At 36.3% G+C, this 21,117-nt stretch overlaps 1 protein-coding gene across 1 annotated transcript in view; it reads right to left on the bottom strand.

The window, feature by feature from the left end:
* Window positions 1-21,117, bottom strand: part of LOC127443107 (ephrin type-B receptor 1-B) — a 412,296-nt gene that overhangs the window by 37,223 nt on the left and 353,956 nt on the right. Inside the window, exons 9-12 of the mRNA XM_051701623.1 lie at window positions 19,233-19,297; window positions 12,479-12,664; window positions 9,749-9,996; window positions 5,693-5,908 (exon numbers count right to left, since the gene is read on the bottom strand). Of these exons, the coding sequence (XP_051557583.1) occupies window positions 5,693-5,908; window positions 9,749-9,996; window positions 12,479-12,664; window positions 19,233-19,297 (715 nt within the window). The remainder of the gene's footprint in view (window positions 1-5,692; window positions 5,909-9,748; window positions 9,997-12,478; window positions 12,665-19,232; window positions 19,298-21,117) is intronic.

Genomic DNA, 21,117 nt, shown 5'->3' with positions numbered 1-21,117 from the left:
GCTGATGTCTTGAGATTTTGCTTCAATATATCCACATAATTTTCCTTCCTCATGATGCCATCTATTTTGTGAAATGCACCAGTCCCTCCTGCTGCAAAGCACCCCCACATCATCATGCTGCCACCCCCATGCTTGATGTTTGGGATGGTGTTCTTCGGCTTGCAAGCCTCACCCTTTTTCCTCCAAACATAACGATGGTCATTATAGCCAAACAGTTCCATTTTTGTTTCATCAGACCAGAGGACATTTCTCCAAAAAGTAAAATCTTTGTCCCCATGTACACTTGCAGACTGTAGTCTGGCTTTTTTATGGTGGCTTTGGAGCAGTGGCTTCTTCCTTGCTGAGCAGTCTTTCAGGTTATGTCGATATAGGACTCGTTTTACTGTAGATATAGATACTTTTCTACTTGTTTCCTCCAGCATCTTCACAAGGTCCTTTGCTGTTGTTCTGTGATTGATTTGCACTTTTCGCACCAAACTATGTTCATCTCTAGGAGAAAGAATGCGTCTCCTTCCTGAATGGTATGATGGCTGCGTGGTCCCATGGTGTTTATACTTGCATACTATTAATTGTACAGATAAACATGGTACCTTCAGGTGTTTGAAAATTGCTCCCAAGGATGAACCAGACTTGTGGAGGTCCACATTTTTTTTCTGAGGTCTTGGCTAATTTCTTTTGATTTTCCCATGATGTCAAGCAAAGAGGGACTGACTTTGAAGGTAGGCCTTAAAATACATCCACAGGTACACCTCCAATTCAGTACACCTCCTATCAGAAGCTAATTGGCTAATTGTCTAAAGGCTTGACATCATTTTCTGGAATTTTCCAAGCTGCTTAAAGGTACAGTTAACTTAGTGTATGTAAACTTCTAACCCACTGGAATTGTGATATAGTCAATTAAAAGTGAAACAATCTGTCTGTATAGAATTGTTGGAAAAATTACTCCTGTCATGCACAAAGTAGATGTCCTAAACGACTTTCCAAAACTATAGTTTGTTAATATTAAATCTGTGGAGTGGTTAAAAAATTAGTTTTAATGACTTCAACCTAAGTGTATGTATACTTCTGACTTCAACTGTATAATATGAGTTGTTGATATAATTTTCCATTCAAGAGGTTATAAATTCTCAATGTAATTATTCAAGTAGACAGTTTATGTGGTTAAATTGAAGTATTTAAGATAAAAGGATTTCACATAATATATATATATATATATATATATATATATATATATATATATATATATATATATATATATATATATGCTCTCATCAAAGTAAAAAAAAAATATATACAAAAAAATAAATGCCCCTAAAAATCAAATCCATGTGTCAAATATTGCCCCTTAATGGAAAAATGTATTTCTGATAATGGTTGCTATGCAGTTGCTATAAGGTATTCTGAGTGTTGTTGTTTTTTAATTTTTTTTAAACACATGTGGTCGCTAGGGTGTTCTGGTTGATTGCTAGGTGGTTCCTTACAGGTTCAAGTCAAAAGAGCCTACCCCCAAGTCTCTATAATATTATCTTCCCTGGGTATAACTTGTGTTCTTCCTTCGATGTAAGTGAAACTTTTTTACATTTCATCATCTCCCAGGCAAAAATCTTAAGTCTGATCACTTACAGGGTTTTTTTCTGCATTAAAATTTTTGGGTGGCCACCCAAGCTAAATTTCGGGCTGCTGAAACAAAATGATGATATTCATCTCACGTTCAGCGCTTTATAAGCACTAAATATGCTGCTCATCGGAGTAAAGCTTGGTTTTCATGTGAGTCCACTCAGTGGGTCACGACTCGAGCTAGCCATCATAGAACCACTCAAGCAATGGATTCGCTCTGCTGGATTATTTTGGCATGCATCAAAATAAAGGTGTTTCAAATACACATCATCATCCTTACTGAAATTAAGCATGATTTTACAGCAGTAACAGTAACTATAGTATTTCGACATTTTTTTGTTGTTGCAATTTTAATATTAAATATGCTAATCTATTAGGTGGATTATATGTAGTTCATTTCTAAATGTGTTTAGGCTACTGCTTTTCTTCAGTAATCTTCAGTAAAATAAAAATGTTAATTGATATTTTTCATATATTCAGTAAGACTAGTTATAATATTATGATTGTTCCCATGAAAAGAACACCTTACTGAGTTGGGACTGTGCTAGTGAAAATGTTTGTTTCCTACTCGAGAACAGATATATACAGGTGCATCTCAATAAATTAGAATGTCGTGGAAAAGTTCATTTATTTCAGTAATTCAACTCAAATTGTGAAACTCGTGTATTAAATAAATTCAATGCACACAGACTGAAGTAGTTTAAGTCTTTGGTTCTTTTAATTGTGATGATTTTGGCTCACATTTAACAAAAACCCACCAATTCACTATCTCAAAAAATTAGAATATGGTGACATGCCAATCAGCTAATCAACTCAAAACACCTTCAAAGATTTCCTGAGCCTTCAAAATGGTCTCTCAGTTTGGTTCACTAGGCTACACAATCATGGGGAAGACTGCTGATCTGACAGTTGTCCAGAAGACAATCATTGACACCCTTCACAAGGAGGGTAAGCCACAAACATTCATTGCCAAAGAAGCTGGCTGTTCACAGAGTGCTGTATCCAAGCATGTTAACAGAAAGTTGAGTGGAAGGAAAAAGTGTGGAAGAAAAAGATGCACAACCAACCGAGAGAACCGCAGCCTTATGATTGTCAAGCAAAATCGATTCAAGAATTTGGGTGAACTTCACAAGGAATGGACTGAGGCTGGGGTCAAGGCATCAAGAGCCACCACACACAGACATGGAATTTGGCTACAGTTGTCGTATTCCTCTTGTTAAGCCACTCCTGAACCACAGACAACGTCAGAGGCGTCTTACCTGGGCTAAGGAGAAGAAGTACTGGACTGTTGCCCAGTGGTCCAAAGTCCTCTTTTCAGATGAGAGCAAGTTTTGTATTTCATTTGGAAACCAAGGTCCTAGAGTCTGGAGGAAGGGTGGAGAAGCTCATAGCCCAAGTTGCTTGAAGTCCAGTGTTAAGTTTCCACAGTCTGTGATGATTTGGGGTGCAATGTCATCTGCTGGTGTTGGTCCATTGTGTTTTTTGAAAACCAAAGTCACTGCACCCGTTTACCAAGACATTTTGGAGCACTTCATGCTTCCTTCTGCTGACCAGCTTTTTAAAGATGCTGATTTCATTTTCCAGCAGGATTTGGCACCTGCCCACACTGCCAAAAGCACCAAAAGTTGGTTAAATGACCAAAAAAAGTTGGTGTGCTTGACTGGCCAGCAAACTCACCAGACCTGAACCCCATAGAGAATCTATGGGGTATTGTCAAGAGGAAAATGAGACCAAAAAATGCAGATGAGCTGAAGGCCACTGTCAAAGAAACCTGGGCTTCCATACCACCTCAGCAGTGCCACAAACTGATCACCTCCATGCCACGCCGAACTGAGGCAGTAATTAAAGCAAAAGGAGCCCCTACCAAGTATTGAGTACATATACAGTAAATGAACATACTTTCCAGAAGGCCAACAATTCACTAAAAATGTTTTTTTTTATTGGTCTTATGATGTATTCTAATTTTTTGAGATAGTGAATTGGTGGGTTTTTGTTAAATGTGAGCCAAAATCATCACAATTAAAAGAACCAAAGACTTAAACTACTTCAGTCTGTGTGCATTGAATTTATTTAATACACGAGTTTCACAATTTGAGTTGAATTACTGAAATAAATGAACTTTTCCACGACATTCTAATTTATTGAGATGCACCTGTATATATATATATTCATCATGTTCTTAATAATTATGGAATATTTCTGAATATTTCAAGGAAAACAAGGCCAGTTTATTTCCTAATATCAAACATCATTCAAACAGAACATATATTAGACAGGAGGAAAACTTTGTCTATAACTTTTCAATAAGTCTTGGAGATCCAGACTTTAAACCCTTTTATGTACAGTAATTGCCCTAATATTTACAGTGCAATGACATAAGCATAGGTAAGACCATGGATGGCTCCAATTTTTTGTGGTTAAGTCAATGTAGCTAGTCTTTCTAAAAGTAAATAAATAAATACAAATATATAGAAATAAGGTATTAATTCAATTTAGTTACATTTCCCATAGCACCTTAAAGCAAAAAAAAAAAAAAAAAATAATAATAATAATCTGCATTGAATTCAAAAGGTTCCATAAACTTAGATGGTGAGAAATAACTTGTATCCAATGTAAACATGAAATGCAATTAAGTAATTATGTTGTATATTATTAAATGCAGTTATGTAATAAACCATCTTCAAGCATGTGGATTACCGTGTACGTAAGTCACCACTGAAGACCATTTTTGACCCAGGAAAAACCCTGACTTAGAAAAGTAAAAGCACTCCTCTTTTTGAGGTATCACACGTCTGTAGCACAAACAGTACGGGACGAATTACGCATCAAAGTTAAAAGTGATAGTTCACCCAAAAATGAAAATTATGTCATAATTTACTCATATGACCGTATGACTTTATTTATCCCATGGAAAAGAAAAGGATATGTTATGTTAGCACCCAGTTACCATTAACTTTCATTGTACGTAAAAAAAAAAAAAAAAGTTGCAATGAAAGTGAATGGTGGCTGAGGCTAACATTCTGCTTAACATCTCCTTTTGTGTTACACAAAGAAAAGGAAGTCGTTTTTGGTTGAACTACCCCTTTAATACTTTTTTAATACTAGTCCAAATCTCTAACCCTACATATGCACAATAACAATAAAGATGGTTGCCTTAGCATGCCATGTCCTAACCAGACACGATGCGATTCCGCGACATGATAAAAGGTGTCTTTTCCATGTAAATCAGAGTTTTTGTCCTAAACAGCAGCAACACACGACAGCGACAGGGCTTTCTATTTTTGGAATGGTTTCTAATTCTGCAACGTCGTGGCAGGCAGCGGAGTCAAAAAATGGGTCTAAAATTATTGTTATTACAGTATATTAAAGCCGGCATCTTACTAGCCTGTTCACAACAACTTTATTTTGGCCGAGGGTGTCACACACCTTCCAAATGTTGTGCTTGAGGTCTCGCTCTCTTCAGCCGGAGCTCTGTCATACATTGGTTCAGAATGGCAGTGGGGAGACATACCGGCTAATTCTGACTTTATCTCCGCTTTCCGGTCACGACAACAACAGGAATACAGCATGAACATAATCGTTACAGACTAAATAAAGATGCGATTCATAACATAACTTTGCCCCGTGTACGTGTGTGATTGTGTATTTATCCCCTCGGGGCTTGCCGTAGAAAGTGTAATGGAGCTTAAGTGAGAAAATTATTTGCGTTCAATAAATAGACTGTTCCGTCTGTAATCTGTTTTTTCTCTGTTTTCTCCATTTTATTGTTAATTATCCTCATTTTAGTGTATTAATATTGCAGTGTCGCATCGCGCCTGGTGTGACCAGACAGACTGCTTGTCACTGGAATCTTATCTCGTCACATCTGGTTAGGACAAGTTGTAATATAATAAGCAAACAAGGCAGATGAGAATGAGAAAATGAGAGCAAAACATGAGGAATTGAGGGGCAAAGGGTGAACAGAAACGAGACTGTGCTTGCCTTTTCACTTATCTCAAGCTACAGTGCCAAACATGGCACCTGTTTCCTGTTTCAAATTAAATGGGATGTCCGACAAGCCTAAACAATGTCTTACCAGTGAGCTGGTGTAGGTTGGGTCAGAGGTGTCTTCCTGCAGATAACGGGACAGGCCAAAATCCGACACCTTGCACACAAGGTTGCTGTTGACCAGGATGTTGCGGGCGGCGAGGTCTCGGTGGACGTAATTCATTTCAGACAGATACTTCATCCCTGCTGCAATACCCCTCAACATCCCGACCAGCTGGATTACTGTGAACTGCCCATCGTTTTGCTGCAGTATCAACACAGAAAGAGGCAATGTCAAATGATGCTCATCAACAAGTCAATGTTCAACCTCATAGGAGCTCTTTGAGGTAATCATATTTACAGTTTGATCTGGTCAAAGGGTAGCTGAAAAATGTTGAAAGACACTATTATAATGGCTGCTAATATTCCACATTGCACTGCAGAATGCTTAATGTGATTTACCAAAGTAGGATATATAGGATACAGTGAGTATAGACATTGAGTAATAGGTCATGCAGAGAATTTACATACTTCCTAAAATAAAATTCCAAATCGATTGCTAACAATTCCACATATACTGGAGACTCCATGAACCCCGAGCCATGAACCAAGACCCAAAAAGCGCACTTGGGTGTAATTCCTTGGTATGGACCCGAATGTTAAAAACAGCTTTCAAACTAACCAAAACCTGATTCACACTGTGCTTTGATTCTGGGATTCTTCTGGAATAATTGCCGCGGAGCCTTCTGTGTGAGCGCAAATGAAGCTGGAATGGCAGAAATTTTTTTCCCGGGATCAGACCCAAGTAGCATCGCTGGGATCAATTCCAGAACATGTCTGAGTGACAGTGTTAGGTGTAACTGGATTACAAAGTAATTGGTTACAATAATATATTTACTTTTAGGCACAAAAAGTTGTGTAATACATTACATTTTAATTATTGTAATCATATTACAGTTACTGACTTGCAATGAAAGTAATTATTTTAAGTACATTTCCTGGGTTACAAATATTTCTAAAAAAATATTATTTATGTGTAAAACAATTCAAATGTGAATTCATATGTTCATATGTATGTCTGTTTGCGTTTCTGTGACAGCTGAAGTGTGTGCGACAATGAGCAAGGAGAAAATAGACATTATTTTGAATTTGTTGACCGGAAAAACAAACAAATTGTTGTGACAAGTGTTTTAGAAAGTAACTTAAATGTAAAGTTATTAGTAATGTGATTATAATTTTAGAGAAGTTAGTAATTTTTAGTGGATTACATTTTAAAGTAACTTACCCAACACTGCTGAGTGTTAAAGGCAGAGCCAAAACCATGAAGGGTGTGTGTCGTAGTGATGATGTATTTATTATGTGAAGGAGAAAGTTTGTATGCAAACTAGAGATTTTCACAGTAGACCGAGGTCATACCGTTGACATTTTCTAATTCAAGGCATTGCGTGAATATAAAGTTTTTTCAGATTTATTTTTAATTGTTATTTTTTTCAAATCCAAGTGAAGGAATGAACGTTTCCATTGGAAATATCAGTTCTATGAAGAGATAATTTGCTACATTTACAGCATCATAAACCTGACGTGATAAAAAAAAAATAAAAAAAAATGAATTAGGCTACTGTGCCAACTCCGTGAGCATCATCCCACAGAATTTGTAAATATAATTGTAATTGAAAACACAATAAATAGGCTAATAAAAGATAGACCACATAAAAAACACAACCAGATCCAGTACACAGATTTATAATGAATCATTGAGTTTATACGTAGACTAATGTTATGTTTATGCTTTCACTCACACACACTGCAAATGGATTTAAGCCTTGAGGTCAGCTGCAGCACAACAGTAAGCATACAACGCCTTTACTGCTGAAAAGTTTTATTTTCAAATGCAGAGTCTAAAAAGTGCTTCAGGCATACAGAAAAAAGGACAGTGATATCAGAAAACAGAAAGTAGCCTGGGAAAAAAAAAAAACACCAACACATAAATGGGGTAACACTTTATTTTGATGGTCCCAAGTAGATATTTAACTGACTATAAGTGACTTATCAACTGGCTTGCTATAGCTAGTAAACAGTGTTTCAACAAACATTCAGTAGGCTATCAATAGCCTGTATAACAGCAGCAAAATAACAGCTTATCGACTTAACTTGCTGTAGCTAGTAAACAGTGTTTCAACAAACATTCAACAGACTTTCAGTAGCTTGAATATAGATCTTTATTAATGACCTTTTAATGAACTGATGTTCTCAACAATAATGTAAGTAGGCCATTAATAAAGATCTATATACAGGCTACTGAAAGTCTTCTGAATGTTTGTTGAAACACTGTTTACTAGCTATAACAAGCCAGCTGATAAGTCACTTACAGTCAGTTAAATATCTATTTGGGATCATCAAAATAAAGTGTTACCATAAATGGCAAAAGAATAATCATTTTTGATTATAATAAATGCTAATGTCTGAAGACAAAATTCATATTTTTTACCTTGTCCATGGAAAAAAAAAAATTCAGTAGGCAAGGTATTGTTTAGAATCAAACTAAATTAGCAAAAAATAAATAAAAAAGCACAAAAAATAAAAATAAATAAATCATAATATTATTTAAACATCATATTCAATAATATTATTATTCAATTATATACATTTTGTAATGCACCTTGATACCGTGATTTTTTATTTTTATTTTATTTTTATTTTATTTTTTTTGGACGGTTGTCACTTATGCTTTCAATCTTTATTGTCCTCGAGAGGCAATTCAGTAGATAGACAGCAGTCAATAACACAAAAATAATTAACATTGAACAATACAAAAATGATCTCATGGTCTCAAAGGTAATAACTGCCAGAATAAAATAATTGGGTATCATGCACATCTCTTACCTTTACACCCCAAATACAGAAAAAAAAAAGTAAAAAAAGAAAAAATGCAAATAAAAAAAAAAAAAAAAAAAAAGAAAAGACAATTACAATGACTGCAAATTTGAGTGATACCAACACCAGGGAGCTACTCATTATTGGTACAGACAAAGAAATGAACCATAGGTTTTAGTAGTACTATTCACAATGTATTTGTTAACAAAAGCATGAAAGAGCTGGGCTTCTTGAGAGAGAAGTCGCAGGTTATCAGTAACCTCAAGACGCTGTGCTTTAGACGTCACACTGTGATGTCACTTTTGTCTTTACGGGATTTTTCCTGAATGTGTGTGAATGCCAGCATAGGTTACGGCAAAGCTCTGTCAGTGTGAATTAACAAAATATCTCAATTCCAGAACAGTTGCTAAAATTCCTTTTTTTTCCCCCAGAATCTCTGTGTGAATAGGCTCAAAGGAAGCAAACTCTGAGATCAAACAGACTCAGATCTGCAAAAAAAAGTACTTTTTCGAGTGTGAAAATGCCGTAAGACTGCATGTCCATTCCCAAGTAAGGATGGCTCATAGAGTTACTCCAAAAAATGTTCAGGGAGTTTGTGTTATATCAAAGTACTGTAAGTTGCTTTGAGCCATGGCTGTTTTTCTATATTTTATAAATAAGCGTTATTAATAAATATCTCTGTTCATATAGAGAGAGAACCTTTCATGTTTGGGATAAACAGCAGCACGGAGTATATAAAGATCTTGTGGGTTTACATGACGATAAAAAAGACACTCTGCTCTTTGACACATCGATTTTAATCAACTAGTTCACATCACCTCCTTTTCACACTTCCATCTGTTTTTAAACCTCTTAATCAGTGTATATTTCTGAAATGCGTTTAAAACATACAGTGGGGGACCTTATAGCTCCTCAAACATTTGCCGTAACTTCAGCACACAGCCGCGACACTGCAGAACTGAGGGGAAAGGCTTTAAACCAAACATACGATAACAAACAGGGGTGGGAGGGTGGATCGATGGCAACTCTACTCGGATGTGGTGGATTTGTAAGCCGACTTCAAAGAGGGCCCTTTATTACGGGACCAGATCAAAGCTCGGGCAAAACCAATCCATGAGATTGGAAAAGAAATGCGCTAAACATTGATTAAGCAGTATAGTTGTCCATGCTAGAAAGAGAGATATAAAAAGGGAGAGAGACAGAGAATGCATGTTTAGGTTGTTGAACTCACCCTAAGGAAGGAGTCGAGAGCCCCGTTCTCCATAAACTCTGTGACGATCATGACTGGCCGGCTCTTGGTGACTACGCCCTCCAGACGAATGATGTTGGGGTGGTCAAATTGCCCCATGATCGACGCCTCTGACAGGAAGTCACGTCTCTGCTTCTCAGAATAGCCCGCCTTCAGTGTTTTGATGGCAACATAGATCTCTCGTTTTCCGGGCAGTTTGAGTCGACCTTTATACACTTCCCCAAACTCACCTGGGGCAAAGAGAGATAAAAAGACATTTAAGCCATCAAAACCAACAAGGCTTGCACTGCTCATACTACCAGCCATCATAAAAACACAGTACTAAAAGGGTAGTTAACCCAAAAATAACAATTCTGTATTAATTTAATAATTGTATTGTTTTAAACCCGATTGACTTACTTTCTTATGCAAAACACAAAAGGAGATGCTTTAATACAATTTTCATTTTGATGGTTGATGTGAACATTAACTGAAACTCCTGACCTGTATCTGCATGATTTTATGCATGTCACTGCTGCCACACGATTGGCTGATTAGATAACTGCATGAATAGGTAAGTGTACAGATGTTCCTAATAAAGTGCTCAGTGAGTGTAGTAACATTGTCGTTACGGACTTGTAATAAAAGTATGTATAACAGTTTGTATGATAAATATGAACTAATAATAAATAATAATAATTCTGTAATAATTTAATAATTTTGTTGTTCTAAACCCGCATGACTTACTTTCTTATGCGGAACACAAAAGGAGATGCTTTAATAAATATCCCAGTGCATCTTTTCAATACAATGGCAATTAATAGTGCCTCACTTTAAAGCTTAAAAAGTTTCATAAAAGTAGTGACTCATGTGTCATATTCCAAGTCTTCTGAAGGCATACAATGGTGAGGAACTACTTAAAAAATAAATAATTTTTCAGTGAAAATCTTTTGGGTCCTTGTTTAAACATAGGAACTATCCACTACCATTGTATTATAAAGATGTCTCAAAGCATAATTTTTGCAAACCCTTTTGCTCTACATCCTTGCAACGCATCATTCCCATTAAAACAATGGATTATCTATGTTCTCTCATGCAAATGCAAACTGTAGTAATGTGAGCGACCTTAGACTTTTTGGACAAAAGCATCTGATGAATGTCTATATTACATAATACATTTCTGTCCTGGTCAACTGAAGGTTTCTTTTATATTAATTAATTCTGTTCTTAAGCATATACACTCACTGAGCACTTTATTAGGAACACTATGGTCCAAATAAAGTGCCCAACGTGGTCTTTTTCTGTTGTAGCCCATCCGCCTCAAGGTTTGACGTGTTGTGCATTCTGAAATGCTATTCTGCTCACTACAATTGTACAGAGCTGTTATCTGAGTTACCGTAGCCTTTCTGTCAGCTCAAACCAGTCTGGTCATTCTTTGTTGACCTCTTTGATGAACAAGGCATTACCATATTCAGAACTGCTGCTCACTGGATGTGTTTTTTTAATTTATTTTTTATTTTGGCACCATCCTGAGTAAACTCTAGATACTGTTCTGCGTGAAAATCCCAGAAGATCAACAGTTATAGAAATACTCAAACCAGCCCATCCGCCACCAACAATCATGCCATGGTCGGAATCACTGAGATCAAATTTTTTTCCCCATTCTGATGGCTGATGTGAACATTAACTGAAGCTCCTGACCCGTATCTGTATTATTTTATGCATTGCACTGCTGCCATACGATTGGGTGATTAGATAATCAGATAAGTACTGTAAGTAAGAATACAGGTGTTCCTAAGTGAGTGTAGTAACATTGTCGTTACAGACTTGTAATAAATTATGTATAATAGTCTGTATAATAAATATGAACTAATAATAAATAATAAAATAAATTCAACCTTTCTTACCTAAATTTCAACCTTTTTTACCTAAAGAACCTCCATACATAATGCTCAGGATGGGGTATCTTAAATGTTGCAGATTTGATTTCTTGATACTGTAACTCAGGAATGAGTCACAGAGGACTTTAAGAATGGCACCTAACTCCAGTTTGCATAATGCAGGCAGTCCTTCAAACAACTTTACCTAAGCTACTTTGGAGGAAAAGCAAGGCTGAGTCTATCTGTGTGGCCACAGCAGCGTTTTCAAATAAATTTAGCTCACAAAAAAAGGGCAAAGAGAGGAAAGAGTGAACGACAGATAAACTTTTTAAACTTTAATTTCGGTTTTAGTGCTAAATGGTAGAGTGTATTTGGTATGATCCATCTGAAATCCATATGAGGTGTATCAGTGGATTATCTTGAGCTGTGTACACCAGAGCAGACTGTGAGTCATAATGCATCTCTGTCGTGACTCGCCAAGGAGAACGGCAGGGACCCTCAGGATGCTGTTTTGTGCAGTGCCTATATCTACAGTATATTTGTAGCTGAGTATATACAGGCAGATTTAATGCATCTGACATGATTCAGAGGGGTGATAGTGTTTAAAATCATTTACCATTCGGCACTGTGTTGCAGTATTGTTTTTATTGCATGTTTTTACTGTAAATACTGTAAATAATGCAACAGAGTGCAACAGTGCCCACCCACTCTTTCAAACATCTTGGTTCCAGAAGTGTTTTTCCAATTCATTTTTTCCATAGGGTTTTTTTTTCAAATTTGTCATAAAAGAGTTCTAAGCATGAACCGAACCAAACCAAACAACTCTGAGGTGGATCAAAAGATTCACACATACCTGCCCCAATAACTTCTTCAATCTTGACAGTGGAGACATCAATCTCCTTGGCAAACTCTCTCACAGCTTCATTGGGGTCCTCATAGGTGAAGGGGTCGATGTAGATCTTCATCCCTGGAGAGCCAGGAAGGGTTGGGCAGCCCATTGGCGTGTGGCAGTTCGACAGATCCGGCCTCAAAGAGAGTTCTAGAAAAAAAAAAAAAAACAGAATTCCACAAATCACCACCTGGCACCAGAAGTTTCTTTGAATTGCTTTATTAATAGACTTTCTTTCAATAAGGAACATACATACATACATAAAATAAAACATAATGGTGAATTTAAGCAAACATTCACAAATACATACATAGATACTGTAATTAGAAGCAACCCAGAACCCTGAAGAAATCCTAAAATCAATTTAAATACTATGTTGTTATTTAGCAGAAAATAAAATAAAATATTAAGTAAAAAATACAAGATAAAATACAAGATATTAATGAACAATAAGATTACTCTTTTGTTAAATGGTGACATTATCTATTAAAATGGAATATTATATTTTTAATTATGGCCACATCCTCATATTCAAGGAATAGTTCACCCAAAAATGAAAATTCTCTCATCATATACTTAGCCTCATGCCATCCCAGACTTTCTTTCTTCTGCAGAAGACAAACAAAGATATTTTTTTTAAGAATATCTCAGCTCTGTAGGTCAATACAATGCAAATGAATGGTGACTAAAAAAAGCACATCAAGGCAGCATAAAAGTGATCAATATGACTCTAGAGGTTTAATCAATGTCTTCTGAAGCAATCCAATCGGTTTTGGGTGAGAAGAAACCAAAATGTAACTCATTTTTCACTGTAGAGCCTGCAATGGCAAGATGTTTTTGGCCTGTTCTGACCCAAAACCGATTTGATCGCTTCAGATGACATGGATTAAACCACTGGAGACTTATTTATTACTTCTATGCTGCCTTCACATCCTTTTTGAAGTTTGTCACCATTAATTTGCGCTGTAAGGACCTAAAGAGCTGAAATATTCATCTAAACATCTTTGTTTGTGTTCTGCAGAAGAAATAAATTAAAAAAAAGTCATACACATCTGGGATGGCATGAGGGTGCATAAATGATGAGAGAATTTTCCTTTTTGGGTGAACTATTCCTTTAAAATGTGTAAAGGAAATTTTATTGTTTTTTAGTATTTTTGTTTAGTATATAGTTAGGGCCAGTTACATTTTCAAATCTAAAAGAATAATTAATAGAGTTAATTAAGGAACCAGAGCAGTTAAGTGGAAGTTATTCCCATCCCTAAAAATAAAACTTTTTTGCCAGCCATTACAATCTTTATTATCTTTTTTTTTTTTTCATTCAAAAACATTATAGATTCATGGTGACTATGACATCATTAAAAAGCAGTGGGAATGCCAGACAGTTTCAGCGAGTGTGTCTCTCTCCGTTTCTCTGATAGAGCCAAATCAAATTCTTGTCTGCCTCGATCCCCCACAGGACCTTATTAACAGATAAAATGACACACTATCAAACTGTTCTTCATGGCAGAAGATGAAACTTCATGTGTAAACATCAGCCTGCGTGTGTGTTTGTGTGACAGAGAGAAGGAACACGGAAAGCAATCTCAGAGAATCAGAGAAAACCGGCAACCCACACAAATAAAACTTACATTAAACGAGCTCTGAAAAGAAATGCTCATATCCGATGGCCAATAAAAAAGAGACCAAATAGCAGGTGTGGAAGCTGATGCAACCACATTGAAAGACACAGGCAAGAGCTCGCTGGCAATGTCTGCTTTAGAAGGGTTAAGCACTGACTCAGATATTGGAGGGCGGTGAGACCAGGGTAGGATACCCCGAATGACAGAAGAGGCCATGAGACACACGTCTTCTAGCACAATAATAACCCATCCTGCATACTGACAACCCAACATTCCAGACATGAAGCTTAAAGGAATATTCTAGATTCAGTACAAGTTAAGCTCAACCAACAGCAATTGTGGTATCATGTTGATTACCAAAAAAAAAAAAAAAAAAAAACTCGTCCCTCATTTATTTAAAAAAGGACAAAAATTGCGGTTACAGTAAGGCACTTACAAAGGAAGTGCATAGGGCCAGTCCATAAACCTTAAAATACAAGACGTAAACATTATACATGTTCAAATAATTTTAGAATGATCTAATTTTAGTAGGGAAACTAAAATCATGTTAGCACACATACTGTTTACATTTTATGGCTATACTTTTGAGAGAGTGTATATTTTAACCAAAGTATACTTCTGTTGTCCACGTTGCTGATCACTGTGCACACAGTATGCATGGCGTAAATTTCGTCATAAGCACAATTGGCGTGGACTGACCACATGTGGCCCAGATTTTCTCGACACTCGGAAGCGGTCCTCGTCTGTGCGCATCATCGGTGCATGCGCCTGTCACAGGCTGTCCTAAAAGAGTATCACAAAACAGTCATAGTGCATATGCATCAAACGCATTCGTATTCGCTTGCGGTCAAAAGAGAATACTTTTAAAAAGGCAATGCGGTCAACCTGGTGCAATCCGTTACGGAACGCAGAAAAGCGAAGTATACCTGGGACTTTACTGTAACTGCGATTTAAAAGGAGAAACAAGTCAAAATAAGCTTGTGTGGTAATCAATATTATACCACTAATGCTGTCGAGGTGTGGTGGTGGTGTAGTGGGCTAAAGCACTGAACTGGTAAGCAAAAGGTTGTTGGTTTAATCCCCACAGCCACCACCATTGTGTCCTTGAGCAAGGCACTTAACTCCAGGTTGCTCCAGGGGCACTGTAAGTTGCTTTGGATAAAAGTGTCTGCCAAATGCATAAATGTAAATACATGCACAAAATTCATCAGTATACCTTATTCTGAAGAAAAGAATGTTTGTTTTCATAATATTTTTTGAAAATGTAATCACTTTCTCCAATTAAAAAAAAAAACAAAAAAAACTTTACTTCTCTGCAAATGTAATTAAGGATATTTCGGTAGGGTAAAATAATATTAACCAATAAAATCATAGCCTAATATATTGTAGCCAATCAAATCTCAATGGACAAAATAAAGCCTCCCCCTACACTATTGCTCGCTTAATATTATATTTCACTCAAAATTCTAAGGGTTTAAGATAGAAATTGAAATGGACATGATAAACTAAATTCTGTCTGTTTTTGGTGCAAAAAAACCTTCACTAACACTAAAAGTCGACCATAGGGAAAAATAATAAAATGTTGAAAAGCTAAAAAAGTTATGTAGGTCATTCGGTTGAATTATTAATTTCAAAAACACCTTCACAAACATGTAAAGTGCTTATATTATAAAAAGAGTTATTTTATTCATCAATAACTCAAATGACAAACAGTTTATCTCCCCTCGTCCTCTGGAGTAATGCCAAGCAACGGCTCTCCTTGTTCCTTATGGCTGAGAAAAGCATATAAAAACACATATGTTAATATTTCATAGCCGCTTGATCCGTGCGTGCCTGGAACACCAACAGCTCTGCCACTTCACTGAACCCCAGTCCCACTGGAGAGAGAAAACTGAGAGAGAGACCGGAATCCATCAGTGCTGCCCGAACCCCAGCAGGAGGATGCTAAGTGCAGGAACCCACGGAGGACACTAAAACTCAGTGAAACAGGACAACAGAAACTTCTTGCCAAGATCCCTGGGGACAGACACTGGTGGTGCTTATCGATTAAATGTGCTTTCGTTTAGAATGGTATGATGCTTGTTTGAGACACTCAAAGCACATTTCAGACAGAAAACTATCTATCTATCACTCTTTCTGTCTTTTCTATCTATCTGTCTGTCCGTCCGTCCGTCCGTCCATCCATCCATCCATCTTTCTATCTAAACCAAACCCCGAATTAAGTAACTGAGTAAGGTTCTGATGTTTAAAAGGAAAGCCAGCTCTGATGCGTCCAGATACACCAGAAGATCTGTTTTAGGTTAAGAGGCTTTGACAAAATCAGCCCATTTGTGCTCTTATCCTGAGCGACTGACACAGTTTAAGCACATTTATGTCAGATTAGTCACACCTTGATCATCTCTCAGGTGAGACCAGTTTTTTTATTTCTTCTTGGTATTAAACAGCCATGTGTTATGAAGCGAAGTCCATTATGGCTGCCATATTACTGCTGCCTAACTCTCACAAGATTCCATTATGCTTTTAAATCAATATTTCACACAAAATCTTATTTAAATTTTTTGTCCAGCATTCACTTTTTTCCCCTACTCAGCAATTTAAGTCTTTTAGCTCCTTAGGGTGCTCATTAGAGAGAAAAACAGAGGAAGAGAGAGAGAGAGAAAGGTGGGAGTTCAGTTTCTAACCAGGTTCCAGCTGATTGACTAGCTGAACAGCACTGGTTGTGACTCAGCAAAATAATGGTACAGAAATAGCTGCAATTCCACGACAACAGATGAGGGAGTTTAGCAAAACGAGAGAATTAAATGGTACGCAAAACTAGAATTTTCTGACATTCTTCTTTAGCCCCTTGTTTAAGCTTAATCAACAGCATTTGTAGCATAATGTTGATTTCCACAAATAGTATTTTTTGACTCGTCCCTTTATTTACTGAAAAATCTGGGTTACAGTGAGGCACTTACAATGGAAGTGAATGAACATCCATAAATGTTAAAATACTCACTGTTTCAAAAGTATAGCTACAAGACGTAAACCATATATGCATGTTAACATGATTTTAGTGTGATAAAATTGCTTACTAAACATTTCTGTGTAAAGTTATATCCAAGTGTACAACTTTGTTGCAATGACAACGTAACGCTGCAAACCCTGCAATCCAACGATTTAAACAACTTTACATATTAGATAGAAACAATGTTAGAACAATAGAAAGAATTTAAGAATGATACAGTTATATCAATTGTGTTAGGACATCATAATGTTAGAATGACAGAATGTTAGATAGAACAATACAATATTAGCATTATATAATTTTAGATAGAATGACAGAAAGAATGTTAGAACAATAGAATGTTAGAATGATAGTATATTAGATACATGTAGAATGAATGTTAGAATGACAGAACGATCGAATGTTAGAAAGAATGACAATGTTAGAACAACTGAATGTTAGAACAACAGAATGTCAGATAAAATGATAGATAGAACGAGAGAATTTTAGATAAAAAGACAGAATATTAGATAGAATGACAGAATGTTAGAACGACAGAACAATAGAATAATAGATATAATGACAGAATAACAGAAAAAAATGTAGAACAATAAAATGTTGGAATGATAGAATGTTAAATAGAATGATAGAACAATTAATGTTTGATGGAATTACAGAATGTCAGAACGACAGAAAGAATGTTAGAACAACAGAATGTTAGAATGAGATAGTGTTAGATGGAGTGATAGAATGACAGAATGTTCGATAGAATGACAGACAGACAGAAAGATAGATTGTCAACCAGCAACATCTGGAGCACTTAGGAATGAATGCTGACACAAATTACCATTAATTTACATTTAAAAGTGTGTGTGTTGTGGGTAGGTGTGTCTGTCCATCTGGAATTGTGTCATGAGGGTCAAACTGTGAGCTTCAATAGTTTAGCATGAACCTGAGTGTAAGTAAAAGTGTGTTTCACAATCTATTTCACAGCATTACATTACACTTTTTTTTTTTTCATTTTAGATTATAGACACCTTAACTAAAATAAAACCCCCAAATATATCAGCGCTTAAAATGCACAGATATGATTAAACACATTAAATGGCTATTAGCCCAAAAAGTAACTAGTCGATGTTAGGTCGCTGCCCTTCATTTCCAGTAACGTAACTTCAGTATCACCTTAGTGAAAAAGCTGAAACCATGATACAGTATGAGGACAAAACAAGATATAAGATAACTACACAACTCACTCACCCACAAACATATACCTTATGAAAATGTACCATAGTAACCATAGTTTCAGCCAAAATATACATTGTTGAAAAATATGCATTAGTCACCATTGTCCTAAATAAACAAATAATTACAAAGACCTAACTGACAGATTGTGAAAGCATCTTACAGTGTCTTACAGTAGAAACAAAAACAGTGGTATTTTGACAGAAACTATGATTACCATGGGGATTTTTTGGAAGAGACATGCCCCTGTCCTTAGTTCTAAGGTCAATGCTTTAGTTTCTTGCTAGAAAAAGTTTAAATGCCCCGGTGAAGTTAACTTCTGTATGAAGACACTTTCATCATCTTAAGGAAAGTTTTAATAATGCTAATGTAGGGAAACCCCAGGATGTCTGTGACATGTCATTCAATTATATGCATAGTTGAGAGTCCTTGGCTTTGTTACAGCTCATATGCATTAACATTCAAGAATGACTAAATTCTGATCCAGAAATTATCCAAATATTTCTCTCGACAGCAAGATCATGTTCTCACAGACTTTTGTTTCATCGTTTCTCTGTTCTTTTTTCTAAATTGTCTGTTTGATGTGCAAACCTGGCTGTCACAACATTTGTTTACTTTTTCATCTGCACTTATATTAATTACATTTTGTTTTCCAAATCCTCCGAGAGGCTCAGGAGAGAGAAACAGAGAGAGAGAAAGAGAGCGAGTTTTCACTTCCTAATGAGCCTAAAGCTTTATTCAAGGCTATCGAAAGCAGACTGTTAGGGAAAGCGTTTTAGTGTCAGCACTGACAAAACACACAGGCCTGTCAGAGTCAAGAATAAATCACAATTGTCAGTGAGTATCAACTGCTCAAGAACAGGAGGCTCACCTCTGCCGGTGCTGTAGTGCTGGAGTTTGTCGCTGTACACGGCCTCCTTACTGTACGTTCGTTTTCTTTGAGAGATATAGGGACAGAGAGAGAAAGAAGGAATGAATGTGAATTGTTCAATTAATGTGGATTTGTTCAGCTGACTGTAATATTATGGAGCAGATCTCGAACCCAAGTCATAGTGTCAAATCTAGTTGCAGAGGTAGTTTTGTTTTGGGACAGTTGAGTTTAGCATTCAGGTGTTTTAAGTCATAGAAGTTTGGATGTCTGATTGTGTATGGTGGTCTTGTATTTGTGCCGATAGTAGTGTTAAGTGGTCTGTTTTTTTCTGGTATAGTTGTGTTTGGTGGTCTGGTGTTTTTCAGGGTCAGGTATATTCAGTGGTTTCAGGTGTTTTCCTTTTCTAGTGAATAAGGTTTTATATTATCTAAATTCCTCTTTTGTGGATAAAAAAAAACAACTGTTTACAGGAATTGCATAATTTGGCCCAACAGTACTGCTAAAGTTGTAACAGTTGCCTACAGAAAAGAGCTGACTTAACAGCATGAGGTGATCCAGAGACTTACTCCAACCAATGAGATTTGAAATCATAAATACACATAACTGGGAGACCTGGAATGCTCTAAAATACAAAAATCACATTCAAATACACCAGCACTTAAAGGGATAGTTCACCCAAATATGAAAATACTCTCATCATTTACTCACCCTCATGCCATCCCAGATGTGTATGACTTTTTTCTTCTGCTGAACACAAACAAAGATTTTTAGAAAAATATCTCAGCTCTGTAGGTCCACACAATGCAAGTGAATGGTGACCAGACCGTTCAAGCTCCAAAAATCATATAAAGGCTGCATAAAAGTAATCCAAATGACTCCAGTGACACTTAAATTCATATCATCAGAAGCGATATGATAAGTGTGGCTGAGAAAAAGATACATTTTGAAGTCATTTTTTACTATAAATTCTCCTCCCTGCCAATAGATGGCGATATGCATGACAAATGTGAATTGCCAATACAAAAAGAAGAAGAATGTGAAAGTGAATGTGGGGATTGGTCGTAAAAAAGGACTTAATTATTGATCTGTTTCTCAGCCACACTTATCATATCACTTCTGAAGATATGACTTTAACCACTGGAATCTTATGGATAACTTTTATGCTGCCTTTATGTGCTTTTTGACCTTCAAAATTGCGGTACCCATCCACTTGCGTTATATGGACCTATTAATAGCTGAGATATTCTTCTTAAAAATCTTCATTTGTGTTAAGCAGAAGAAAGAAAGTAATACACATCTGTGATGATATAAGAGTGAGCAAATGATGAGAGCATTTTGTGTGTGTGTGTGTGTGTGTGTGTGTGTGTGTGTGTGTGTGTGTGTGTGTGTGTGTGTGGACTATCCCTTTAAGTCATGCTTACAAATGCATGGTTTTCATTGCACATACAAAACAATATCAAAAACCAAGTAGCATTTGCAAACAATGATGCTAAGCTTTTGTCTCCAGAACTACACTTTTCTTAGCCATGTTTTGCAGTTACATTTATGCAACTGGTCCAAAGGCAATTTTTATTGTAAGTATAAAGTCAGTTCCTCTCAGGTTCACCCAGGTCCTAGCAGAGAAACCACAGTGTAGTTCATTACATTGACAATGGACATGATCCACTAATGTTTGACAACCAGACAATCCAAATAATTTTTGTCAGTACACATACTGTACAGTATTGCATTATCGTTTACAACCTAACAAACTCCTTTTTGTGACATAAAAAGAGTGCTATGTAAATTTTTTTTTTTTTTTTTTTTTTTTAAGTACCACTTGGTTTGATATTTTGTTATCTAATGCAATGCAATTCCTAAATTTTTAAGTGTGGCTTATTAAGTC

This window comes from Myxocyprinus asiaticus, chromosome 6 (genome assembly GCF_019703515.2).
Source record: "Myxocyprinus asiaticus isolate MX2 ecotype Aquarium Trade chromosome 6, UBuf_Myxa_2, whole genome shotgun sequence".
Classification (NCBI taxonomy): Eukaryota; Metazoa; Chordata; class Actinopteri; order Cypriniformes; family Catostomidae; genus Myxocyprinus; species Myxocyprinus asiaticus.
This window is presented reverse-complemented; position numbering and strand designations above follow the sequence as displayed.